The 26,326-nt window shown below is 38.4% G+C and overlaps 2 protein-coding genes and 1 long non-coding RNA gene across 3 annotated transcripts; all 3 read right to left on the bottom strand.

The window, feature by feature from the left end:
* Positions 1-11: 11 nt before the first annotated feature.
* On the bottom strand, positions 12-2,190 carry LOC103451130 (uncharacterized). Its single transcript, XM_008390568.4, has 3 exons — positions 1,827-2,190; positions 712-981; positions 12-332 (listed from the first exon to the last, which is right to left on the bottom strand). Exons 1-3 carry the CDS (start codon positions 2,047-2,049, stop codon positions 277-279), a joined length of 549 nt encoding a protein of 182 aa, XP_008388790.2. The 5' UTR covers positions 2,050-2,190; the 3' UTR covers positions 12-276.
* Positions 2,191-3,596: 1,406 nt separating this feature from the next.
* On the bottom strand, positions 3,597-6,477 carry LOC103423602 (flavin mononucleotide hydrolase 1, chloroplatic-like). Its single transcript, XM_070809942.1, has 7 exons — positions 6,120-6,477; positions 5,829-5,904; positions 5,468-5,519; positions 4,425-4,539; positions 4,263-4,333; positions 4,066-4,153; positions 3,597-3,930 (listed from the first exon to the last, which is right to left on the bottom strand). The coding sequence occupies exons 1-7, from the start codon at positions 6,365-6,367 to the stop codon at positions 3,795-3,797; spliced, it is 786 nt and encodes a 261-aa protein (XP_070666043.1). The 5' UTR covers positions 6,368-6,477; the 3' UTR covers positions 3,597-3,794.
* A 16,156-nt stretch (positions 6,478-22,633) lies between these two features.
* LOC103414028 (uncharacterized) lies at positions 22,634-23,392 on the bottom strand. Its single transcript, XR_526024.4, has 2 exons — positions 23,287-23,392; positions 22,634-23,120 (listed from the first exon to the last, which is right to left on the bottom strand). It is a non-coding gene; the product is annotated as an uncharacterized lncRNA (long non-coding RNA).
* Between the last annotated feature and the right edge of the window lie 2,934 nt (positions 23,393-26,326).

Consider the following 26,326-nt stretch of genomic DNA (forward strand, 5'->3'; position numbering starts at 1 on the left):
AGAACATTCGGTTTAGCAGCTAACATGGCTATGTTTATACGTTAATTGCAATGTTAACAACGAAGATTGATATCATCCATGGTTTGTTGGATTCAAAGTCCGAACACAAGGAATGGTTATAGCTTAGACACATGAAATTGTAGTTCAAATGGTTATAACTTATAAGCATTTTTCTAGCACCCGAAGTCGTGTTCGGTTTCTCCTTCCACAACGTCCATATATCTCCGTTCACCATAAGAACAAGAGAGACCTTTTGCATATCTGCATACAAACTGTTTACGAGCACATTGCCTTCTCCAATAGTTCCTGCAACTCCCCGCTCTTATATGCATCTGCAAACAACATTGTTTCGTCAAGATTTCATATTGCAAACTCTAAACCATCATATACATCTGTACGCAGCATAACTAATCCATCAATGTAATGAAATTGAGGTTCCACCATAAAACCAATTGGCAATATAGGGAGTAGCCTAAGATCATATAAGCACATAGCAAACCTTGTCCCTCGGACAACTCTCAACACAATGAAACATACATTTAAACCTAATTTCGTCATTTAACTCCCAGTTCTGTTCATTGTACTTAATTTCTGAGTAGAGATGAACCGCAAGTTTGCAGTTAAGACGCTCGCATACATAATAACTTTATCACTCTGTTAGCCGCTAAATTTGGAAAAATGTAAACACTACAATAACTTCAATTAACTTACCAACAGTGATGTCACAGCCTCCGAAAAACTCTCCTTCAATGTAGAGTTGAGGAAATGTTGGCCAACTCGAATACTCCTTTAATCCCTGGCGCAATAGTTCATTTTCTAGTATGTTTATTGTTTCGAAAGGCACATTCAAAGACCTCAATATCTGTACGCAAGTGTTAGAAAAACCACACTGTGGAAAATCCTTTGTTCCCTTCATAAATAGAACCACTTTGTGTGAAGTAACAACTTTGTCCAACGTATTCTTCAGCTCCGGAGTTAATGCTGCACACACAGGGAGGGAGCGATGGGGGATGAGAGAGTTGGTACCTTGTGAAAGTTTAAAAACGAGGACACCTTACAAGAACTCCTGACACTATAATTCAATCCCGAAACTTTAAAATAACGGGTGCATAAATGATAAATCTGCTCTCCTCGACCAGTTGCTAAGGAAGGTCTCATTCGATACACAATCTAAACAAAAGTGAATTGAGCAAAGAGCCAGCATAACAATCACGTACTCCACTTTGGACAATAGTTAACAATCGAACATCAAATGTTCGACAATCTAAGTGTTCACATTTATCCGATCATGACACCAACCAAGATCCTTATGATAATTGTGAACAATTCCCAAACAACGTCTCCTTTTTTTTTTAAGGACTCCAAGTTGATACATTTAGCATAAAATCTTACTGCCAATCAATTATTTTACTAGAACATCGCAACAATATTACTACTACATATATTGACATTAACCAAAATGAAAGGAAAACTAAAGAAAAAAGCTTGAAAATTTTGAGTTTTAACGATAAGGACAAAATAAAAGGTAAAGTGAATAGACTTTTTAGTATAAAAATGTGGTTTTTCGTTAAAATAAACATTACCAACAACTTTTAGTTAAAATTCCCAGAAATGAATTCTTGTAATCATCGACAAGCAAGAAGCATCCTTATTTTCGATATACCGATTCAACGACATCAATTCAACACAACCTAAATCCGAAAACCTCAAAAATCACAACAAAATTTGCCTAGATTTCCCCAACATAAACAACCAACATGCAGACATCAAAGTGCAGAATTAGAGCAATAAAAAGCAGAATAGTGAGAGAAGGGTGAGTGATGTACCGGCGGAGCATCGGATAGAGAGGGTTTTCTTCGAAGAGAGCTTGGGTCCGAAGGACGAGTGATTTGAAAGAGAGACGGCGGAAGGAGGGCGGGGACGCCGAGAGGCACGGTGGAGGTGGAGTGAAGCGAGGGAATTGGTGGGGGCTCTGCTCGCAGCTCCAGCGAGAGGGAAAGGGGCAGATGGTGTCATGGTTTTTGAGGCCAAGGCCCCAACACACCACATCTTTGGAGGACTTTGCGTTCTCTCTTCCGGCACAGTGGAAAATCGCTCAAAGACGTATAGTCAGCCCGGCACTCTGATGAGTTTTATTTTATGGTTGCGCAATTTAATTATTTATTTTTTAGGATAAGAAAATATTCACCTGAAAAAAAAGGAGAAATACACGTTTAAATAGAAAATAAGTGTTATATGACTTGTTTGGATGTGCTTTTAAAATGTCTAAAAACACTTTTGGTTAAATTGATTTTGAGTTCTAAAAGCACATTAAGTGCTTTTTGGAAGAAGCACCAGATATGTGCTTCTTGCAGTAAGCACTTAAAGTGCTTTTACATGATTCACTTGGATTTTTACTAAGGATTATTATCAAAAACATTTTCACCAAAAGTGTTTTCAGTCATTTTAAAAGCACATCCAAACGAGCCCATAATTATATATATATATATATTTTTTAAATGGAAACAGCTAGTGGCTTCGGCAAGAAATCAATATGTGGTGCATGAAATATAGACCTAAAATTCGTCCTTAACCATTGAACTGCCTTGGTGGTTAAAAAGAAATTGTAATTTATTAAACAATATTGTTAGTAACCTGAGACTTGCCGAGTAAGGAAAAATACTATTAGTCTGTAAAGGGATAGATATTCGACCAAGCGACACAAGGGTTCGGTCAAAATTAGATGTCAAGCTCAATACTCTTAGGGCTGGTTTGGTATTGCTGTGCTTTGAAAAAAAAGCTGTTGTGAGAATAAACGGCTGTGCTGTGAGAATAAGCGGCTGTGAAATAAAGCCAGTAGAGTGTTTGGTAAACTTTTTTGTGAAAGTGCTTTTGGAAAAAAAAAAAAAACCAGGATGATAGTGTGTCTTTTCATTAAAGGAGCACTGTAGCTCCGTGTGCTTTAAAAAAACTGGCTTTTTTTCAAAGCAGCAAATAGCAACTTCAGCTTTTCCTTTGATTTTCAGCTTATTCTCACAGCAGCTTCCAAAATAAGCCCTTTTTTTCAGTTTACCAAACACAAAAATGACCCTCAGCTTTTTTTCACAGTAGCTTTTTTTAAAATCACCTCAATCCCAAACGGGGCCTTATTATATGTTATTGTTATTTGATACATCAAACTTACAAGTGAAAAGATATATTGCTAAACCGCTATCCAAGTTGGTGTAGAAAAGAAGTTAATATTTGTAAAAATGCAACAGAAATCAAGTTTTTTTTTTTTTTTTTTTGGTTGGTAAAATATTTTTCCTTGACATAACATTCAGATCACAAAAGCCCTCTCCATGCTGAAGTGCGGAGAACCTTTTCGGTCCGGACGACCGGACCACGCGAAAGTTAGGTAGAGGCCACGCCGCCGATCGTCCAGACTTAATAATTTCTCTTACATGTGAAAAATTCTTGAATTCGATTGCCAAATCACATCATCTGTTTGACGCCCTTTGTAAAACATGAATCCTTATATTTGGTCTCACCCAAGCTCACATTAGTCCCACACGCGAATGACTTTCCACGAAGAAATAGTAAAAGAAGGCCATGTTATCTTAACAATTGTTACAAAATTCGAGAAAAAGAAAATGTTATTAAGAACCTTGTGAACAAAGTATACATATAGCTTGGACGTGTGAAGGCCATTTTCTTTCTGGAAGTTGATCAGAAAGTTAATCCAGCTTTCGTTCTGAGAAAATCTTCACTCCCAGGATGAAAGCAACTGGAAAAAACAATTGATATAAATGATAAATGAATGACAAGAAAGACAACTATTCTTGTTGAAGATTGGTTTGTTTCGTTGAAATGTCAATCCCCATCGATAAAAGATCTTGACGAAGCGATTCTGCATTTTTGAAATGTAGACCGACGATGCCAACTTCCTTCGCGGCCTCTACATTTCTCACCCTGTGATGAAACCATGAACCGACACGTTAATTACAATGTGAAGTTAATTACCTCAACGTCTCCAAGTTACGACCTTCAAAGCTTGCATAGACCAATGTGTGAATTCAACGTGTTGAAAATTGTGTCGTAACAAACCTGTCATCAACGAAGATACAGCTTCCCGGATCAACTTCCAGATGTCTCACAACCTCCAAATAGAATTCAGGATCGGGCTTCCTCTTCCCTGAAATGCAAAAGTGAATAGGAAGAGTTGAGACATTCATTTAGACATTCTTTGCAGCGAGCAGATGGAAGAGAATTTCACAAATAAAATGTCAAGCCACTTAACATACCGGTTATACATGAACAAAACGTCCAAGATAAATATTTTGATATGTTTAACTTGTCCTCAATCATCTCATACCTACCCAAAAAAGAAAAAGGAATTCCTCCTGAGTAAAATGATGAAGTGCTTAGCGTGATAAGAAAACAAAACTATAGAAATTTCATCTAACCAGATCGGATAGTTTGTGAAAGCATGCATCTCGTAGTTGTTACGTTTTAACACATCAAGCAATTCCTCAACACCTTCAACATAGGAGTATCCTTTCTTCATGCAATTTTTCAGGCCTGCAAAGAGAAATTATGCACTTTCCCGTAAGATTCAGAAGGAAGAGGCATAGATAGAAGCAAATTATATGAGAATCCAATCATGTCTATGTACAGACTTCAGTTCTTCAATCTCCCCAATCAATAAAATTGACAATATTGTGGAAGTCGTTCAGAAGCAATTTGTAATGAAGCTTTCAAATATAACAAAGGACATAATAAAAAATTAACAATTCCTATTGTAACTTATGACTTTGGAATCAGTACAACGTATCTACACTTTGCAAGATAAATGTAATTCAGGATGTATAAAAGACTCTGACATACGAACAAGACAATGTACCACATCGAGTCCAAAGCAGTTGTGATCAATCAACCAAAAGGAAAGAAAAAATTGCAGTCTTGGCCTGTTGCAGCAGATGCTTAATATAGTGTTCTACTCTCACCACCGGCATTTTACGATAGTATCATTTTCCCAGTCCTTTTCGAATTTGAAACAAAAGGATTAATTCTAACAGGAGGTATATTGTGGTTGCAAGTTGCAATACAGCTAAGAGGGCCCAAAAATGAGGGTTTAAAATAGGATGCCGTTTCACATTCACCACATATCTAAGAGTCACGAAAAATACTGAAATATTGAGATTTTGATGACAAACAATTTCAGCTGCATAAAACTTTCACCGATTAGCGAATCCCACAGTACATAAATCATTGTTCTTTTTGCTATCAGTGCCAAACTTCATAAAGCAGAAAAGGGACTGTTTACACAAGATTATCAGCAGAAAAACGCAGCAACATGAAAAGTAGTTTTCAAGTCAGATGAAGTACGTTCTTACTAGTTCTAATGGCCAAAGATCAAGTTAAAACTAATGAAAATGAATGGTTCAGTATTTGAAATACATAAAAGACCACAGACATGGCTGGAAAATAGTAAGAAACTCCAACTAACCTTCCAAATCTATAGGCCTTCCATCCTTAAAGAATGTTCTTGCTAGCTCCATCTGGGGTACAAATAATTTTGTGATGCAGAAGCTATAGCAAGGACAAAAGCAGAAGCTATAGCAAGGACAAAAGCAGAAGCTATAGCAAGGACAAAAGATACAGACTTTGAATGTATAATCTTCGGTTGGTTCCGTTCAAATTCAACAAAACTATGCACTATAACTTGAGTTCAAACATTTATTTTCACGAAAGCTTCTCAAAAGCACTCAAATTTCCTGTTCAAAGTTCATAACTGAACTGATATCATATATTGGTTTTCGCTTAACGTCCTAGTAAACATAAGTTTGCTACACCAATTCCAAGTGTACCTCATCAGTTATACCCTTTTCAAACTCAATCCATGCAGTCGGGTGCTTGCTTTCGATCAATTCTTCGAAAGACATTCTGCACATAAAATCTCAATTTCATAGCTGGGGGACAGTGGGACTTCAAAAGTCAAACATTCCAAGACATCCAATTTTTCAATATCCTATAAAACCAGTAAAAGCTGATAAATTTATCATCTTTCCTCGATTATAATACAACCCAATTGAATCAACAGCACGAAAAACACAACCCCATCGAAGAAAACAGAAAAAAAAGAGGAGAATTTGAGGTACCTGAAGAAGGCAGGGACATCGTGGTAAAAGGGGTCACGAACAACTGTGTCCATGATGTCGAAGAGGATTATAGGAAGCTTTCGAGTATTGGTACTATGAAAGGAGGAGCGCTTGGTGGTGTTGTGGGCGTCGTGGGTTGTAAGAGCCAGTGTTGTAGCTCTGTGAAATCGAGGTGAGCTTGTCCAGCAGCCGTTGCGTCTTAGACTTTGAGGGAAAGGTATAGCGGGTACTTTCAAGAGCTGAGCCATTATTCAACTGTATCTCCCTCACCTTCTCTCTCAATCTTTGACCTGTTTGATTTTTATTTTTTTATTTTTTTTCTATGAAAAACTCCATAGATTATTACCATTGGATCTCCACCTTATGCGCACATTTTCTGTAATTTATAATTTCATAACAACTCTTTTGTCCAAAAAAATAAATAATTTCATAATTATTCTAAGGAAACTTTAACAAAAAACTCTCGATATTGTTCATTTTAATGAAAAATAACATTTTTACACTAAAAAGTCAATCATGGTACTATTCACTTTACCCTTTATTTTGTCTTTATTGTTAAAACTCAAAATTTTCAAATCAATTTCGTTATTTTTCCTTTATTCTAATACAAGATTGATAAGTCCAATGCAGCTAGTATTGCGATGGGAACCCAAACACAGAAAACAAATGCAATCCCGTACACTCAAATCATGCTTAAATGGAGTCAATCGTGTTCGTTTATTATACATCGTGCGACTAGTTTTCGTCAAATACTATTAATGTTTAATTTTAAATAGAATAATTTAAAATAATTTCTGACTGCACGATGTATGATGAACGAACACGATTGGAGGATCATCGAGATCCTAGCAAAGAGGATCTAGATAAGATCCTCACAAAAAGGATCCTCATTCGTTTTTTTGGAGTTGAATTCTCTCGTGGAAAAAACTGTGTGAAGAAATTTCCACCAGTTATCCTTAAACTTTCGTGCTTGGTGGAGCAGAAGCAAACAAATGTACGCTTGCTTGCTGTCTTATCGCGGCCCGACCCACCGCACTAGGATTGGGGAGACTTGGATCTAGGTGAGCTCCTTTCTTATTCAATAAAAAAGAAGCGCATCACGGGTAGTTTACTTGCTCTTATGCAGCTAAACAAGAAAGTCAATGAAACCAAAACCCATTCTAACTATTCTAATCTAAAGGATGACTCTGAAAGGAATGTTTGAGGGGGGTATAGTCGTCGGGTAAGAAAAACTGCTTATTTGCCAGGGTTGTAGTTCGGAACTAGTTCATATCAAAAGACCTTAAGGCTAAATAGATGACGTTTTATTGCGATGTCGGAAAGTATTGATGTTTATGCACTATGATGCAGGTTTGATCTTTACTAATCTCTTTCTCTCTTAACAACTAACAATTAACCCACTAACACTATGACTTATAAAATAAAACAAGACTTTAAGGCCCAATTCAAAACAATAAAATAGAAGGAATGTAATAGGACTAACCTTACAATGAAATCACTTGAGAATGATTTTTTTTTTACCTTAATGCCAGTGCCTAGACGGCGCCTAGGCGCTGGGTGGTAGTGACCTGAGACGTTTTCTTGCAAATTGATTGGAAAAATCAGCTGGGCTCTAGGCAGCCCCTAGCCGGGCTAGGCCTTCTGTTTTTTTTTTCTTTTTTGAAACTAAAAAAAAAAAATCCAATCTACATTACTATATTTCCTTGTTTTCCTCCTATTTTTCATTTTATGTGGTTTTAAATTGTGAACTTATTGTACATATGTCATCCTACAATACTCCTCACTATGGTTATATGACATATATGCTTAATGTGTTTTAAAATTTTGGACTTGTTGGATACTTTTTTTGCATTTTATCATTTTTTTATTATCTTATTCATGGATTTCATATAAGTATAATTTTTTGTCAGTGTCAATATGCACGTATTTACAAGATACACAAGAAATTTACTTAAATCCGCCTAGGCCGCCTAAACACTAGGCGCCAGCCCACCGCCCGACTAGCGTCTAGCGTTTTTTAGAACCTTGCTTAATACACATGTATTAAACCCCAAAAACCTTTTACGAATATTGTATTCTTGAACTAGTGTCGTGCTGCATATACAATGCATATTGTACGCTTTGAGTACATCGATATTTTTACACTAAGGGAATGGGGAGTTTGGTAAAGCCACATAATGAACATCCTAATTTGGTTTCGAATTCGCCATCCACGAGATTCAAACCTAAGACCTCTCACTTCTTAGTGAAGAGAAATACCACCCAATCGTAGTATTGAGTGATCATAAGGTACGTTTTAGTTAACGATATTAAAATTTATCTCTACTAATTAATAAAATACTAATTGTCAACCAAAATCCTATGAAATTACCAATTTAACCCTCTAATTAAAACAGAACATGAATAAGAAATATGGGCTAGAAATGTAATTTCACACAACCAAATTTTGCTGTTTTTTTTCTTTTCAAAGCATCACTTACATGTAATCCTAATATATCTCTAATTAAAATAAAAATAAAAAATAAAAAACTTCCCACTCCCACATTCTCTATCACCCCCTTACTCTCTCCTTCTATTTCAAAAACAAAAATAAAAAATTTTCTCACACACTTTGTGTGTGCCCATATGCTAGTGTGGATTAAGAGAGCACATGTGTCCTAATTAACATGGTTATGCTTACAACTACGTTCATGTCTATTAAATCGAATTTTCTTTCCAGACAAAAATAATATTCTATCCTAAATATTTCATTATATGAAAGCAAGTGCCGGATTGTCTTTGTGGGTTGAACCTTTCTTTTCAATTCACTACTTTCCCGGTTCAAACTATTCTCTCTCATCTTAAAGTAATTTAGAACATAAATTCCACTTTTTAGAAAGAAAAAAAAAATTATTGATATGAAAGTAAAGATTCAAACTCAGACTCAAACGGTAACACAATTTTTTTTTTTTTTTTTTGTGATAAACTGATAGTTCAATACAAAAAAAGGGTACGGACTATGCTAATACAAATAAGCCCAACACAAAATAAAGGGTCACATCACACCCAAATCAGGCCCCTAAAACAAAATGAGTCTGTTTATACCATATTTAAGGCCTCGTATTTAGACCTCGTATAAATACTCGGGGACTTAAATGTAATTATGTAATAAAGAAAGGGGCAAATATGTAATTAAGGGAGGAATCCTTATTCTATAAAAGGGCCTCCTCACCCTCACAAACCCTAAGGCTCTCCTATCTAGAGCAAAGCTCTCACACTCTCTCCCTCACATATACTCTCAGAGAAATACAATCAGTGTGGACGTAGCCCAAACCTTGGGGTGAACCACGATACATCTTGTGTTATTTACATTTCATGGCAGATTCACGGTCGGATTTACGTTGTACCAAGACCTCTGGTTTTGTGCATCAACATTTGGCGCCGTCTGTGGGAACGACACTTATTCCCACTCTCTTCAACTTTGTCAAGCTAGTTTCCACCATTCGTACACTCTCTTTTGACCAGGCATCCCTCTCCAACATGGGGAGCGAATGAAGCCACAGCACACAGAATGACACCCCTCTTGCACTTAGTGTGAAGCAACGAAAGAAGGAATGAAAGAGGGTTGCTCTTCAAGCTAAAATCGATAAGCTAGAAGCTCAAAACAACAAGATAGCAATGAAGAATGAGGTCCTCCAGGAGCAGTATGAGAAGCTCTTTGAGACGCTCCACGAAACTATGTGTACTCAAACACGCGAGCTTGTTGCCCCTGTGGATATCAACTATCATCTAGGTGCCCCCTAACATGGAGGGTCACCTTCCTTCGACACAGGTATCTCTGATGAGGAGTGAGCTAATCATCAAAACATTGATCAACATGAGACTTCTCTCAACCCAGCTACTTCGACCCGAAGCAGGAGAAGTGGAGGAAGACACCTCTTTGCAGAAGGGTTGGAAGGATCGAAAGCTGTTTATCGTGACTGTCGAGACTTCTTAAAGCAACGTCGAGAGAATCCCCTCCACATATGCTCGAAGATCAATGACCTAAGGATTTTTGAAATACTCGGTCTTCTCCCACGACCCAGGCCAGCTGCCAATCTAGGGAAGGAACGACATGTCCTAGAGAAACATGAAGGTACAGGGGACTCTGAGGTATTCCGACAGACTCGCCCTAGAAGTCAGTACGGCGAGTCCAAGGAAAAATCACACGCCCTTGCTCAAACTTTCCTACTTCAAAGAGGCGATGAAGACTTACGAAAGAAAATCCCAGTGGTACATGACTCCACTCAAAACCCCCTTGTCCTACAGCTCCTTGAGGAAGTAAACAAGTTGAAGGCCGAACGTCAGGCCGAGATACCTGACTGGAACCAACCCAGGCATGGCCATCTCACAAGGAGGATCCTTGACACCCCAATTCAAGCGAAAACAAAACAAAAGCTTGGTTTACAACTCTATACTGGAAGGGAAAACCCAATTGAACACCTTCACCTCTTTGAGTCCACCATGGCATATCGGATGCATACCGATGAATAGCGATGTCTTCTCTTCCCCTTCATCCTCTCTAGCGGAGCTCTAAACTGGTATTGCCGTCTTCCACCTGAGACAGTAGACTCATTTGAGGAACTGAGGAAACTGTTTGTCTCTCAACACATCTTCCAGACCGATTGCTTACATTTTGCAGATGACTTGTACACTATTCGCCAGAAGCCAGACGAGTCACTACAAGAGTATGCCGGTCGTTTCAGCCATGAGTATTCTCGTTGCGCTGAGGCAGATGACAAGACCGCCTTCAATGCTTTCACGGCAGGCCTACGTGATTGTTTCTTCAAGTACATGATCAATGCCAACACTTGGAAGACTTACTCTGAGGTGATGGCACAGGCTTACAACCATGCCTCCACCGAGGCAATGACATATCAAGGGAAACCCCCAACAACCACCCATTATCAGCAAGTAGGGAATGGAAGTCAAATCCAACCAAATGAGAAGACCTCGACCTTCCAAACGGCAGCGGTGCCTCCCCCTGCCTTACTTAATACTTTACCAAGTCAACAGACATATCAATCTCATAGAAAAAGGAAAGATTTCCATCCTCACCAGTCTCATTTTAGTAAAAGGAGTAAGGGACACTACTGCGATAACCAAGGGTATCGCCATGATAATCCCCGACCCCAGGCAGTCAACACAGTAGGTCAAACACGTGTCAGGACAGCCCCTACCTCGAGGTATGAGGTATACACACCTTTGAACGCCACATGCGTGGCCATTTACCCCAGCACAACACACTTGATACCGAAGCCAAAGTTGAAGCACTCGGATTACAAGCCCACGAAGAACACGGGCACGTTTTGCTGTTACCACAAGCATAACGGCCATGACGGCGAGAAGTGTATCACCCTTCGTGATCATATTGAAGATTTGGCACGTGAAGGAAAAATTGATCAATTCCTCATTCACCCTCCAAGGGGTAACCGTAATCAACGCCAGGTAAATGTGATATATTCCATAAGTGGTGACACACCTATATCTAAATCTTCCAACAGGGCCATGAAAAATAGTGAACGAGCCATAAGGTCTGGCCACCAAGTGTTTCACGTGGAAGACACCAGGGGAGGTAAGTATCAAAAACCTAATTGGGATCCCATATGTTTTTACCCTGAGGAAGAAAAATGTATCATCTACCCTCACAACAACCCACTGATCGTGGAAGCTCACATAGCCAACTTTGAAGTACGGCGAATCCTGGTAGACACGGGGGCTTCGGTCAATATCATGTTTGCTGAAGCTTTCAGGGCACTTAATGTAGCTGAACACTTGCTCGATCGCTTGATTTCCCTTCTGATAAGCTTCTCCAGTGATATCGTGCAACCTTTGGGGAGCATACACTTACATTTCACCATTGGTACAGGCCCTTACATAGCTACCATTACCACTAACTTCCTGGTGGTTGATTGCCCAACGGCATACAATATCATCTTCGAATGCACATGCATCAATGATCTCAAGGCCATGGTATCCACACATATGTTGTTGATGAAATTTCCAACCCCCTATGGCAATGGTTACATTAGAGGAGATCAACTTAGTGCACGATCATGTTACAACACTTCGGTCAAGCAACAGCACCTGTTTGTGCCCAAGGAAACCCTTTCTATACATGACCAAGTCATAAAGACCAGCTCAGACGAAGCCAACTTGGATCTTCACGGTGGCAACAGTCAACCCGACCATCCTCGAGATGACTCTTTCACCTAGCAAGCACAATCCGCTGAAGAGTTGGAGAAGGTCTCTATCTCAAAAGATTATCCGGATCGCATGGTGAAGATTGGCACCACCTTGTCACCACACATTTGATTGGCATTGATCTCTTTTTTGCAAGAGAACACTAAGGTCTTCGCCCGGTCATACGAGGACATACCAGGCATCTCTCCCGATATCATATGTCATCATTTAAGTATTGACCCCAAGACCAAGCCAGTGAGACAGAAGCGAAGATCTTATGACGCTGAACGGTATGAGGCAATAAAGGCAGAAGTTGAAAAACTCAAAGGCATAGGCTTCATCCGCGAAGTCAATCATCTAACGTGGGTAGCAAATGTTGTCCTTGTTAAGAAGAATCCAACCAAGGAAAGTCTCCTGCTCCAAAAGATCTTGTGGAGAATGTGTGTCAATTACACCGACCTAAACAAAGGATGCCCGAATGATAGTTTTCCTCTTCCTCTCATAGACAGACTTATAGACTCTACGGCAGGGTGTGAACTTCTGAGCATCATAGATGCTTACTTAGGATACAACCAAATCCTTATGAACCTTTCGGACCAAGAACACACAGCATTCACTACTGACAAATGACTATATTGCTATAAAGTCATGCCTTTCGGCCTAAAGAATGCAGGAGCGACTTATCAGAGACTGGTCAATTCAATGTTCGCCGAACAGATTGGGAAGAGCATGGAAGTTTACGTTGATGATATGCTAGTCAAGAGCAAACATGCTGACCAACACATCACCAACCTATCTAAAACTTTCACCAGTCTGAAGAGTTATCGAATGAGGTTAAACCCCAACAAATGTGCCTTCGGCGTAGGCTCTGGCAAATTCTTAGGTTTCATGATAAGCCAACGAGGCATTGAGGCTAATCCCGAAAAGATCAAAGCAATCCTCGACATGAAGGAACCGGTAACTTCAAAAGACATCCAGAGACTTACTGGCAAGGTGGCAGCCTTAACTAGGTTCATCTCTAAAGCCACAGACAGATGTGCTCATTTCTTCAAAACACTTAAGGGAAGTAAGAAGTACATTACATGGACTGATGAATGTGCTGAGGCATTTAAGAACCTCAAAGACTACATGAGTAAAGCCCATTTGCTTTCAAAACCTGAGGTTGGTGACACTATCATTATCTATCTGTCGGTATCGGCTTCAGCAGTAAGTTCGTTCTCATTTGAAAGGATGGTAATGTCGAACGGCCAGTCTACTACACTAGCAAGGCCTTACAAGATGTGGAGACACGATACTCCAACATTGAGAAATTGGCTCTAGCATTGGTCATGTCTGCTCGAAAACTTCGCCCTTACTTCCAAGCACACTTCATCATCATGCTTACCAATCATCCTCTTCGACAAATACTCCAAAGTCCTGACACTTCCAAGCGAATGATCAAATGGGCGATAGCATTGGGTGAGTTTGACATCTCCTACCAACCAAAGCCAGCTGAGAAGGGCCAAGCAATGGCAGACTTCATCGCCGACTTCACATATCTTGTTGCCATTGTTTCTACGCCTATAGATGTGGTTTCATTACCCCCGGACGCTCAAAAAATAGAACCAACAACCCCAGCATGGAGTTTATATGTTGATGGCTCGTCCAACCAACAGGGTTGTGGAGCAGGACTAGTCCTTACGACCCTTGACAAAGTGGCGATGAAGTATGCTATTCGTTTCAAATTCAAGGCGTCGAACAATGAGGCCGAATATGAAGCCCTCTTAGCAGGCTTACGTTTGGCCAAACACCTTAGGGTTAAACAAATTGATATCTTCAGTGACTCCCAATTAGTGGTTAACCTGGTCACCAACAACTTTGACGCTAAGGATAGCTCCATGGCAGCATATTTGGCACAAACACAATTGTTGCTCAAGCACTTCCACTACCAGATCACCCAAATTCCTCAAGCGGTAAACAGTCATGCAGATGCTTTGGCTCACCTCGCCTCAGCGGAGAAAAATTCGGGTCGAATTGTTGGCAGCACCAAGCACCATGGTTGCGGAAGTGTGCAACTTACAACAAGGAGATAGTTGGATTACCCCGATTTATAGATTTCTTACTCATAGCACCCTTCCAAATGACAAAGTCCAAGCTAAGCAGATTCGATACAAAGCTACTTGTTACTTGATCATTAATGACCAACTCTACAAGCGGGGTTTTAACTTACCATACCTAAGATGCCTTACGCCCGCAGAGGCGGAAACTGTCATTCGGGAAATACATGAAGGAGTCTGCGGAGATCATACTGGATCTCGATCCCTAGCACACAAGGCTTTTCGCCAAGGATATTACTGGCCAACACTCCACCAAGATGCCATCAGAATATCCCGCTCATGTGATAAGTGTCAACGCTACGCAACTATTCTTCACTCCCCTCCCGAGCCGCTCACTCCTATGATCAGTCCTTGGCCCTTTACCCAATGGGGACTTGAATTGATCGGCCCAATGCCTGCAGGGAAGGGCAAGGTTCGCTATGCAATCGTTGCAGTTGACTACTTCATAAAGTGAGCCGAAGTAGAACCCTTGACAACCATTACTGAGGCAAAAATAGAAGACTTCGTATGGAAGAACATCCCTTGCAGATTCGGCATTCCCAATGCGATAGTCACTGACAACGGGCAACAGTTCGACAACAATAAGTTCAGGATGTTCTGCTCTAATTTAACATCAACTTATGTTTTGCCTTCCCAGCTCATCCCCAGTCTAATGGATAAGTTGAAGCCATTAACAAAATTACCAAGCGAACTTTGAGAACCAGCTTGGACAAGGCTAAAGGTTGTTGGCCAGAATTTGTACCCTAACTTCTTTGGTCATACCGCACTTCGTATCGGACATCAACAGGAGAAACCTCATTCTCACTTGCCTTTGGTACAGAGGCAGTTGTCCCAGTTGAGCTTGAGCAAGCAACGTTCCGAGTCCAAAACTACGTGCAAAGTGAAAATGACAAACAACTTACCTTCAACTTAGATCTAGTCGAGAAACATAGAAACTAGGCTCACTTGAGGAATGTCGCCTATAAGCAGCGCATCTCCAACTACTATGACTCAAGGGTCAAACCTCGTTCTTTCAAAGTGGGGGACTGGGTATTGAAGAAAAGATTACTCTGCGACAGAGTCCCAAGTGAAGGAACACTTAGTCCAAAAAGGATGGACCGTTTGAAGTTGTTGGCAAAGTCTAAGTATATGTCAACAAGACTATACAAATAAACGAACAGCTTCACAGTATATTCGTTCAATCATACATTTTAACATATTCATACATAAGCCAACTATGCTTTGAAAGGGTTCAACATATTTTGTGTCATTCGACACTTGCTACAATGTGCCTAGACACCTTGCCCTTATTCTCACCAACCAGGTGATGAAATGTGAAGAAGGAACTCATTTTCATGCCACCAACCAGGTGATGAAATGTACAACCCGTACTCTCCTTCATGCCACCAACCAGGTGATGACATGTACAACCCGTACTCTAATATCATTTGGCAACCTGCCACTCATGCCACCATCCAGGTGAAGAAGGAACTCATATTCATGCCACCAACCAAGTGATGAAATGTACAACCCGTACTCTAATATCATTTGGCAACTTGCCACTCATGCCATCAACCAGGTGAAGAAGGAACCCATCTTCATGCCACCAACCAGGTGATGAAATGTACAACCCGTACTCTCCTTCATGCCACCAACCAAGTGATGAAATGTACAACCCGTACTCTAATATCATTTGGCAACTTGCCATTCATGCCACCAACTAGGTGATGAAATGTACAACCCGTACTCTCCTTCATGCCACCAACCAAGTGATGAAATGTACAACCCGTACTCTAATATCATTTGGCAACTTACCATTCATGCCACCAACCAGGTGAAAAAGGAACTCATATTCATGCCACCAACCAGGTGATGAAATGTACAACCTGTACTCTCCTTCATGCCACCAACCAGGTGATGAAATGTACAACTCGTACTCTAATATCATTTGGTAACTTGCCATTCATGCCACCAACCAGAGGAAGAAGGAACTCACATTCGTACCACCAACCAAGTGATGAAAGCAACTCACCATTCATTCCACCTACTAGAAGACAAGTGGTACAACTTGTACATGTGAACTCCTAGCATCCACAAATAATCAAAAACCCTCAAGCTTGACAACTCAACTAGATGAGCACTTATGCCCAACAAGAGTTATAGTCACCAACAAAGTCTTATTGCAAGCCAACAACAACTTTACTGCATGGCATACGAAGATCAAGTTATTCAACCCTCTTGCATCTGATTCAAACATTTCCCCTCTGTAACAATGCAAACACTACAACTCGTAGAAAGCTTTACACACTCTTGATCAAGACAGTGTGAAGCAAAACCAATTTATGGTGCTGGTGCGAGAATTACTTGACACACAAATTAAACCCTCTTTTTGACAATTGTAGTATAGATGTAAGTAGGGTATCGTTCTAGGCCGGGGATTAGGAGGGATTGCTAATCTATTCTAAATTAATTTAAAAATATTAAACAAGACTCAATGATACAAAACTAGGCTAAAAACTCTAATAACTCGAAACACACTTAGGATGACTCAAAATAATGAAAATGATCTGATTAAACACTAAGAACTGAAATGGACGGAAATTGAATTAAAAGACTAACAATAAAGAAAACTAACTAAATAATATAATTTAATAATGGATGGGTGTTTGGTTTTGATGAAAAGTAAATTAAACTTAATTAAATTACAGAATTGACAAAAACATAAAATTAAGGTAAAATGATAAATGACAGACTAGCTAGAGGGTTCTTCTCCACACATGACACATATGCAACCTAAATTAATTTTCAGTTGTTCTTTCAATAAATTATTAATTCTCAATGCCCCAAGTTAATTAGGTACGCTTAAATTAACCCTCAGTTTTTCCACAAGTTATTGGGTTGGATGATTGCATACGACAACCCAAAACATTCCCTACAAGTTCCCTACATGAGTTGCATAATAGAGATACAAGCAAGAATCAATAAGTTCTATGAAAAACATAAGCATTGACGAGACACTCGTTACTATGATTTGCATGAAACTTATGCCAAGAATTTACTTAACGTGATTGTGACTAGCAACCTTCACTACTTATGAATATAAGTTCATAACGATTAGGTGAAATTCCCTTATATTCTAGCGTCAAATTCATGCATGTAAATTAAGCGTGCACTCTCAACCAACATACACAAATCAGTTTTTATACGAACAAATAAGTAAATTGAAATCACAACTTATGAAATCACAACCGAAGATAATCAATTCATATTACAAATATAAATCATGGCTTTGAATTAACCTCTAGCCAAAATAAAATTAATTACACATTATTAAAACAAAAATAAAATAGGAGTTTGGAAAGATTAAACCGAAAGAAAGGATCTGCTGCTTGGACTCTGAACTGCATGGACTCTGAACTGCATTTTCATGCTGATCTCCTGTCCTCTCTACGTCTGCGAGCTGCCCTCCTTCTTTCTGTTTTCCTGTGCTGTCTGACCTCGCTGCCAAAGGGCAGCTTCCCCCTTCCCTTCTCTCCGCAGCTTCACGCTGCCCAAAGGGCAGCCCTCTGCCTTCCACCAATTCCCCCCTTCGGGCCTCTCTCGCTGCCAAAGGCAGCGCCTCTTCTCTGCGAGCTGCCCAAAGGGCAGCCCCTTTCTCCCGCTCCAAGACCCCCTCACACCAATCTACTTCTCCTTCTTTTATTCTTTTCCGCCCTCTAACTTCCCTCTATCTCCTGACCTGCCCTCCAGCTGCCAAAGCATCTTTTTTTTATTTATTCCTTCCTCACGCTGCCCTCTTCTATTTTTATTGCTGTTCAAAGCTTTATTCTTTCCCATTACTCCATGTCTCCCATCAACTTTATTTTCTTATTCTTCTTTCTCTGCTTGTGCTGTCCGTGTCTCCCATCAACTTCTTTCTTTTCTTTTGTTTTTGCCATTCCATGTTCCATCCTCTTTATCAACCTCATCATTAAGAGGCCCATCCAAATCCTCAATAAGTCCTTTTATTAATTCAAATAATGCCTCAACCTGTAAAAATAGCATTCCATGTCATTAAGAAGCAAACTCGGAGAAAAGGACTCTCAATGATTTAACCATACCTTCTCAGCAGTTAAAACATGAGTTGTATTTTTCATAATGCTTTGAATTATAACAGTAGCCATGACTTTATTTGTTCCACTATCAAGAAATTCCAAGACACGAGGATAATTTGTAAGCTTCAAGGCTGTGACAATATCATTATATTTCTCAAGCGGAGCACTTAAAAGTGCAACCACTTGTTTTGTTGCCCTGCTGTCTTGAATTTTTTATTCCTTTTATTATTTAAAACTCATTTGTGTTATTTTTATTTTCTTTGCATAACAAATCCTAAAAACACAAAAATAACGTAAATAGCTCAAAAATATAAGGAACTAACTAAGAAAAGACGAGTGAATTCGAAGTAAAAATATATATAAATATGATCCGATCAGGTGCCAACAAGAGTTTCATCAATGGAGGGCAACCACAATTCTCAAAAGCTTCACACACTCTTAATCAAGACAGTGTGAAGCAAAACCAATTTATGGTGCCAAAAAGAGCTTCATCAAAGGAGTTCAACCACAATTCTCAAAAGCTTCACATACTCTTGATCAAGACAGTGTGAAGCAAAACCAATTTATGGTGCCAACAACAAGAGCTTCATCAATGGAGGGCAACCACAATTCTCAAAAGCTTCACACACTCTTGATCAAGACAGTGCGAAGTAAAACCAATTTATGGTGTCAACAAGAGCTTCATCAATGGAGGGCAACCAAAATTCTCAAAAGCTTCACACACTCTTGATCAAGACAGTGGCTTCATCAATGGAGTGCAACTATAATTCTCAAACCTTCGAAGCAAATTCAATTTATATGGTTCATCCAAACCTTCGACTAGTACAAGGTGTGGCTTGCATCACAATCTCTTGCTCAACAGTGTGGAAGCAAAATTTGTATATGTTTTCTCTCCCACATTTTCAAATTTCTAGTTTTCCAAAAAAAAAAAAAAAAGGGAAATTCAACAAAGCTTCACCAATGGAGGACAACTACAAATTCTCAAAAGCTTCACACATCTTGATCAAGATAGTGTGAAGAAAAATCAATTAATGGTACAAAAAAAAAAAAAGCTTCAACTCCAAAGCTTCACCTACAAAGCTTCACCAATAAAAGCTTCATCAATTGAGGACAACTACAAATTCTCAAAAGCTTCACACTATCTTGATCAAGATAGTGTGAAGCAAAATCAATTCATGGTACCCAACGAAAGCTTCAACTCCAAAGCTTCACCTACAAAGCTTCAACTCCAAAGCTTCACCTACAAAAGCTTCAACACAAAAGCTTCAACACAAAAGCTTCACCCACAAAAGCTTCACCAATAAAAGCTTCATCAATGGAGGAGAACTACAAATTCTGAAAAGCTTCACACTATCTTGATCAAGATAGTGTGAAGCAAAATCAATTCATGGTACCCAACAAAAGCTTCAACTCCAAAGCTTCACCTACAAAGCTTCAACTCCAAAGCTTCACCTACAAAAGCTTGACCCACAAAAGCTTGACCCATAAAAACTTCACCTACAAAAGCTTCACCCACAAAAGCTGCACCTACAAAAGCTTGACCTACAAAAGCTTGACCTACAAAAGCTTGACCCACAAAAGCTTGACCCACAAAACTTCACCCGCAAAAGCTTCACCTACAAAACTTCAACACAAAAGTTTCACCTACAAAAGCTTCACACTATCTTGATCAAAATAGTGTGAAGCAAAATCAATTCATGGTGCCCAACAAAGCTTGACCTACAAAAGCTTCACCCACAAAAGCTTCACCCATAAAAGCTTGACCCACAAAAGCTTCACCTATAAAAGCTTGACCCACAAAAGCTTCACCTACAAAACTTCAACACAAAAGCTTCACACTATCTTGATCAAGATAGTGTGAAGCAAAATCAATTTGTGGTGCCCAACAAAGCTTCAACCTCAAAGCTTCACCTACAAAGCTTTAAAATATATATATATATATATATATATATATAAATTTTTTTTTCAGATATTTGAAAATTCAAAAATTCGGAAATTCAAAAATTCGAAAATTCAAAAAAAAAAATTCGAGAAAAAAAAAATTGCCTAGACCTCATCTTCTTTGGGCCTAACAACTTTCATAACAAATATATATGAAGAAGGAGTTTTGGGCTACCACTTCGAAAGGAAATGCCTCATTCGTCAACTCCCTCGACCGGAGACTTGAGGGACTCCTACCATATGCTACTGCACCTTGATACTCGGAAGTCTCACAACCACTCAGTGACTTGGATTTTTCAACTCTCCAAACGAGAAATTTTCCTCACTCGGGAAATTAAGGGAGCACTACCTCAACCAACATGCTTCACTCACAAAGCTTCAACATACAAGCTTCAACAAAAGGAAAAAATTCAAAGAACTTAGTGAATAAGGTCTTGGTGTATTTAACACAATACGTTGAAATGAAGTAAAGCTTGTTTATTGATATGTTCGATAAGTTAAAAATATGTACATATACATGAATCAAAATAAACAAACAAGAGGGAGCTTTCACAAAGGTTGCTTAGGAGAAATCTCAGCAGTCGGAAGAGCCCTAGAAAGAAGAGGAACCAGAGGGTGATTATTCGGAGCCTCAGTACTAGGCAGAACCCCAGAAGGAGGAGGCACCGAAGGTTGATCATTTGGAGCTTCATTACGCGGTACAACCCCAGAAGACGAAGGCAATAAATGCCTTTGGAACAAACCCACAAACCTCTGATGATCAAGTAAAATCTGACCATCAGATTCCTGCAGCTGGTCGAGCTTCCTCTTCATGTTTGTAGCATAGTCATGTGCGAGCATGTACAACTGTTTATTCTTATGCTTGAGCCATCTGATCTCCTGTTTGAAACTTATCACTTCAGCCGCCAATGATTCAACTTGGCGGGTTCAAGCAAATAGGCGTTGGGCCATATTAGACACAGAACCTACATACTGAACTCTGAGAGCCAGAGAATCCTTAACAGCCAACTCATCAGACCGTTTGGAAAGTAATCTGTTATCTTTGGGAGTGAGAAGGTTCATGGCCACTACCGCAGCGGTCATATCATTCTTCATCACAGAGTCCCCAACGGTAAGAGGACCAGTATGAGATAAGAATGATGGGCGCCATATGTTGTCTTGAGAAGGCATTGCTGCCTCTTCACCAAAGTTCAAGTCAAAACGACGGTCGGATGGGCCAGACATTCTCAGAAATGATGAAGGAAAAATGAGGTGCAATAAATCTCTGAAGTAAGGGAAAATTCCTACAAGTAATAACTCTTTGAATGTACTTCTTGCACACAATTGGTGCCCTTATAAAAGAAAGGGCAACAGGGCCGTTGGTTCAAAAATCGAAAAGGCACCACTCTCCGGATTTCAAAGAGGCACCACTTTCCACACGCAACATCAGCTCCTCGGGTACCACAAATAACTTTGCCAAAGATATCTGACAAAGTTTAGACACATAAATTTTGAAGATCCAGCTACCCTACTATTACCCACGAGGGTAAAGGAACAGCACCACTACTTGATAACTAGAAAGTCCCAATGTGTGTCAACCACTGTGCTTCGTGGCAAGGCAAATTGGTAAAAATGCCTAACCTTTACTCACATTCGAGAAAACACTCCCAACAAGATTGCTTGCTCAAAAATCGAAGAGGCACCACTCTCCGAATCTCGAGAGCCAGACTCCCAACAGGATTACTTTCTCAAAAATCGAAGAGACACTGCTCTCCGAATCTCAAGAGTCAGACTCCCAACAGGATTGCTTTCTCAAAAATTGAAGAGGCACCGTTCTCTGAATCTCGAGAGCCAGATCCCTGACAGGATTGCTTGTTCAAAAACCGAAGAGGCACCTCTCTCCAAACTTCGAGAGCCAGATTTCCTTGGATAAAGCTTGTCTGCAATCTTCACACGCAACATCAGCATTCCAGATACCACAGACCACTTTTCAAAGCGCTCTGACAAAGTTAAAACATGTGAAGCTTGCAGCTCCCACTACATTGCTATGACAAAGAAAGGTAAAGGAATAGCATTATTACTTGCTCAAAAATCGAAGAGGCACCGCCCTCCAAATCTCGAGAGTCAGACTCCCAACAGGATTACTTTCTCAAAAATTGAAGAGGCACTGCTTTCCGAATCTCCGGAACTATCAACAGACCCTAAGACCAATAATACCAAAACCTAATCATCAATTTTCTTAATCTCGTTTGTCCAATGTATACTTCTCATCCAAGTCTCTTGAATCTCATGGTTTGGAGCAAGCTCAACTTTCCTTTCACTTGGTGGTATCACACTCTTCTCAAAGAAATTGTACATGACACATAAGAAGAACTTAGAGCAACTAGGAAAGTCCAAGAATGATGGGAGAGGCTCGACCTCCAATGCTCCATCAACTACAACAAATGCGATAATTGGGCCAACGGAAAACCCAGGAGCCAAGTCATCAAAGGCTTCCTAGCTGCAGGCTCCAAAAGAGGACATGACTTTGAGACGAAAATGAACAAGGTCATATCTGGAGGTGCAACAACTAGTGCAATCAAAACATGCACCTTCTGCAATGTGTCATACGGCTCCGTTCTCTTTCGGTAAAGACTTTGCCATGAAAATTCCATGACTCTTGGTACATTATTCTCCGCATAATTGTCTTCCTCCTTTACAAACTTAACAAGCTGTAGAGAAAATTTTCAATCAAATGTTCAAGCTGTCATCTCAAATCATATTATCCCCCGTCAACATTATATCATATCAATCATTTCATCATTTTTTAAAATTTTTGAATAGATACAATCAAGTACAAATTTACTATGGAAAGAAAAGTTGAGTTCAAATGTTTACCTTGTAATTCTTAAAACCACCCCAGCCAACAAGAACAAATTGCAGCCGGATACACCATCACTGGATGCCGCCATTCAGACGGGAGAGAGAAATAGAGGAACCGGGGAGAGAAGAGTTGGGGGTGCAAGCTCTGGTTGTAACTCAGTGCCGATGAAACTAGGTTTTGATCACGAGGCTTTATAGAATGATGGATCTGTAAGACTCATGTTGAGTTGTCAATTATTAAGAATCGAATTACTTGAAAGACAAATAACTTGATCTTTAAGATATTTGGCTTTTAATGTGATTCAATATTGGTTGGCAAGAATCATGGAACCATGATATATTTAGTTGACTAATTGAAACCCTAATTAAGTAAGACATATTGTACATGCCTTGGTGGGACAACATTAAGAATAAATGGTGATTTGGTGTATTCCTCTAATTACTATAATAGGCGGAATTAGGGGAACCCTAATCACTATATTAAGGGTGTCCCTGCTTTCACAAAACACACGTTCCATTCCGAGCAAACCCTATTATTGCTGGAACACTTCCGCTTGTTGAAAGTAGAAGACTCATTTGTCATCCGCAAGAGCCATATCTTCCGTATTCCAAAGATAAGTAAATTGTAATTGATTTATTGTAATTTTGGTTTATCAAATTTGTGATCCTAATCTCTTGTTGTTGTTCTTATGATTTCAGAAATATCTTACATGTGGTATCAGAGCCGCACAACAAGCTTAGGGTCCGATATAAAGGTATAAGCAAATTTGTTTATTGAAGATGATTCACATACTAAAGAAAATTTGCTTATCATTTTGGTTGGATGCCTTCTACTGTTCCATCTCATGAAAATTGGTTTTGATGCTTCCGCAATTTTGTGTTGGTGTGCAATGATTTTTCATGGTTAATAATATATATATAATTGGGGTTAATTATATGAGATAAATTATTTTTTACTTATATTTTGGTAAAAATAATTTTTTAATTTGGGTTTTTGGTTATATAATTTTCGACTACTTTACAACCTAATATTTGAAGCTCGAAATTTTCCTTATGGTTTTGGCTCTCTCGGCACTTTCCAACGAGAATAACTTCTTGTTAGGAGACAACTTGGGTAAGATTTAATTTGAATTACAATTTGTATCAGTTTTTCTTTTGTATAAATTACATGAATTATAATTGTTTTCGAATACAAATTTTCCTACGAATTAATATGGATTTTGGTATTAGTTTCTGGGATTTCATGCTTCTGCTTACGTACTCTTATTCTTAATTAATATCTGTAATCCTAATGATATTCTATTGAAGGGAAGAATTGCATTAAACATGTTGCAATTTTCTAATTATGTTAGCAATCTCCTAATCAATTTAATTTAATGTTGACTAATTTTTTTTTTTTTTTTTGGTGTTGTATGTAGATTTCCTTATGGAGTTGATTTTAAGAACAATTGGTAATTATCATCTAAATTGGAGGAGATTCTAAATTTAAAATATATTCCATTAATTGTTTTATTGTGAGATTAAAAGTATTTTCATAATTATTGATATTGCCCATATAAAGAGAAATTATTTTAATACGTTTTCTTATAAGGGAAATTAGTAGTCTCCTTGAATTTGGGTTGTGCATCACAATACAACTATTATGGGAATTTAAGCTGGATTAATATTGCAATTAATTTACCCGTTTTGCATTTGATTTGAATTAACTCATTTCATTTACTAATAAAATCTATTATAAAGAATCTTTTAGAATTAAGGAGTTACGTATTTTGGATTTCATGTTTCCATATTTTAAATTTGGATATGTATCATGCACTCACAAGGCTTGTGATTTCTTTTGGATTTTATGACTAATGGTTGAGATCTATAAATAATGTTGAGATATTGTTCCTTATACAAGCCTAATTTTGATACATATGGATTGGTTTATTTTGTCCAAACCAACTATTTTGTGAGTCAACAAATTTGTTTGAGAAATTTTAATGTTTTGGGCATATTAAAGGTTAATTATCTAATGAAATGAACCTTTAATTTATTTAAGAAATTTTAGTGTTTTAAGCATATTAAAGATTGTAAATTGGTTTTTAAATTATGAATGAATCTGAAATTTTGGTAGAGCTTGGGAAATATTGATGGAGTTTTGCATACCTTGCAACGTGTCCTATTTGATTACGATTTTGATAGATTTTCCTAACTCCAAACTTTGTGACAATTTGTCATGTTATATTATATAATGGATTGTATATACAGAAAAAATTTCATTCTTTTTTTTTGTACAAGAAATGCATTTATGGTAAATTGTTTTTAAGTGTGATACTATGTTACTGGAATTTTGCAGCATAATATGTTTGTGATATTATTTTGATATACCTACGCAACTCCTAAATTCATGGAATTTTAGTATGATATGCATTGAGATGTCTTTTTTAAATATGAAAATTTTCACGAGCATTTGTTTGAAAATGAATTATTGGTGAATTTTTAATCTCGAGGCTGTACTGCAGAATTTGTGGGGTTTCTGCAGCACATTCCATTCGAGTTTTTTTTTTTTTTTAGCCCACTTGTAAAATCGAAAAAATTATGGAATTTTAGGGGACAGTAAATTTATATGTCTACTTCATTTCTGAAAATTTTCATGCACATTGGAGGAAGTTTGAAGTTTTGGTGAATTATTTAGTCTCGGGTATGTTTTGCAGAATTTCTGTTGGTTCAGCAGCACAACTTATTTCGAATTTGTTTTTAGTACACTTGTAAAATCTCAAAAATGATGAAATTTTGGGAAATAACAGATTTTTATGTTTACTTTATGTCTGAAAATTTTGATGCATATCGGATGAACAATGAATATTTGGTGAATTTGTAATATCAGGTATGTACTGAACATTATTTTCTGCTGTTTCTGCAGCACCTCTCTTTTCGAATTCATTTTTGGCTCGCTTATAAGATTTTAAAAATCATAAAACTTTGCAAAATAGTAGTCATATATGTCTAGTTCATACTTGAAAATTTTCAAGACAATCTAAAGAGAATTGAGGTTTTAGTGAATTTGCAAACT

This window comes from Malus domestica, chromosome 12, assembly GCF_042453785.1.
Source record: "Malus domestica chromosome 12, GDT2T_hap1".
NCBI lineage: Eukaryota > Viridiplantae > Streptophyta > Magnoliopsida > Rosales > Rosaceae > Malus > Malus domestica.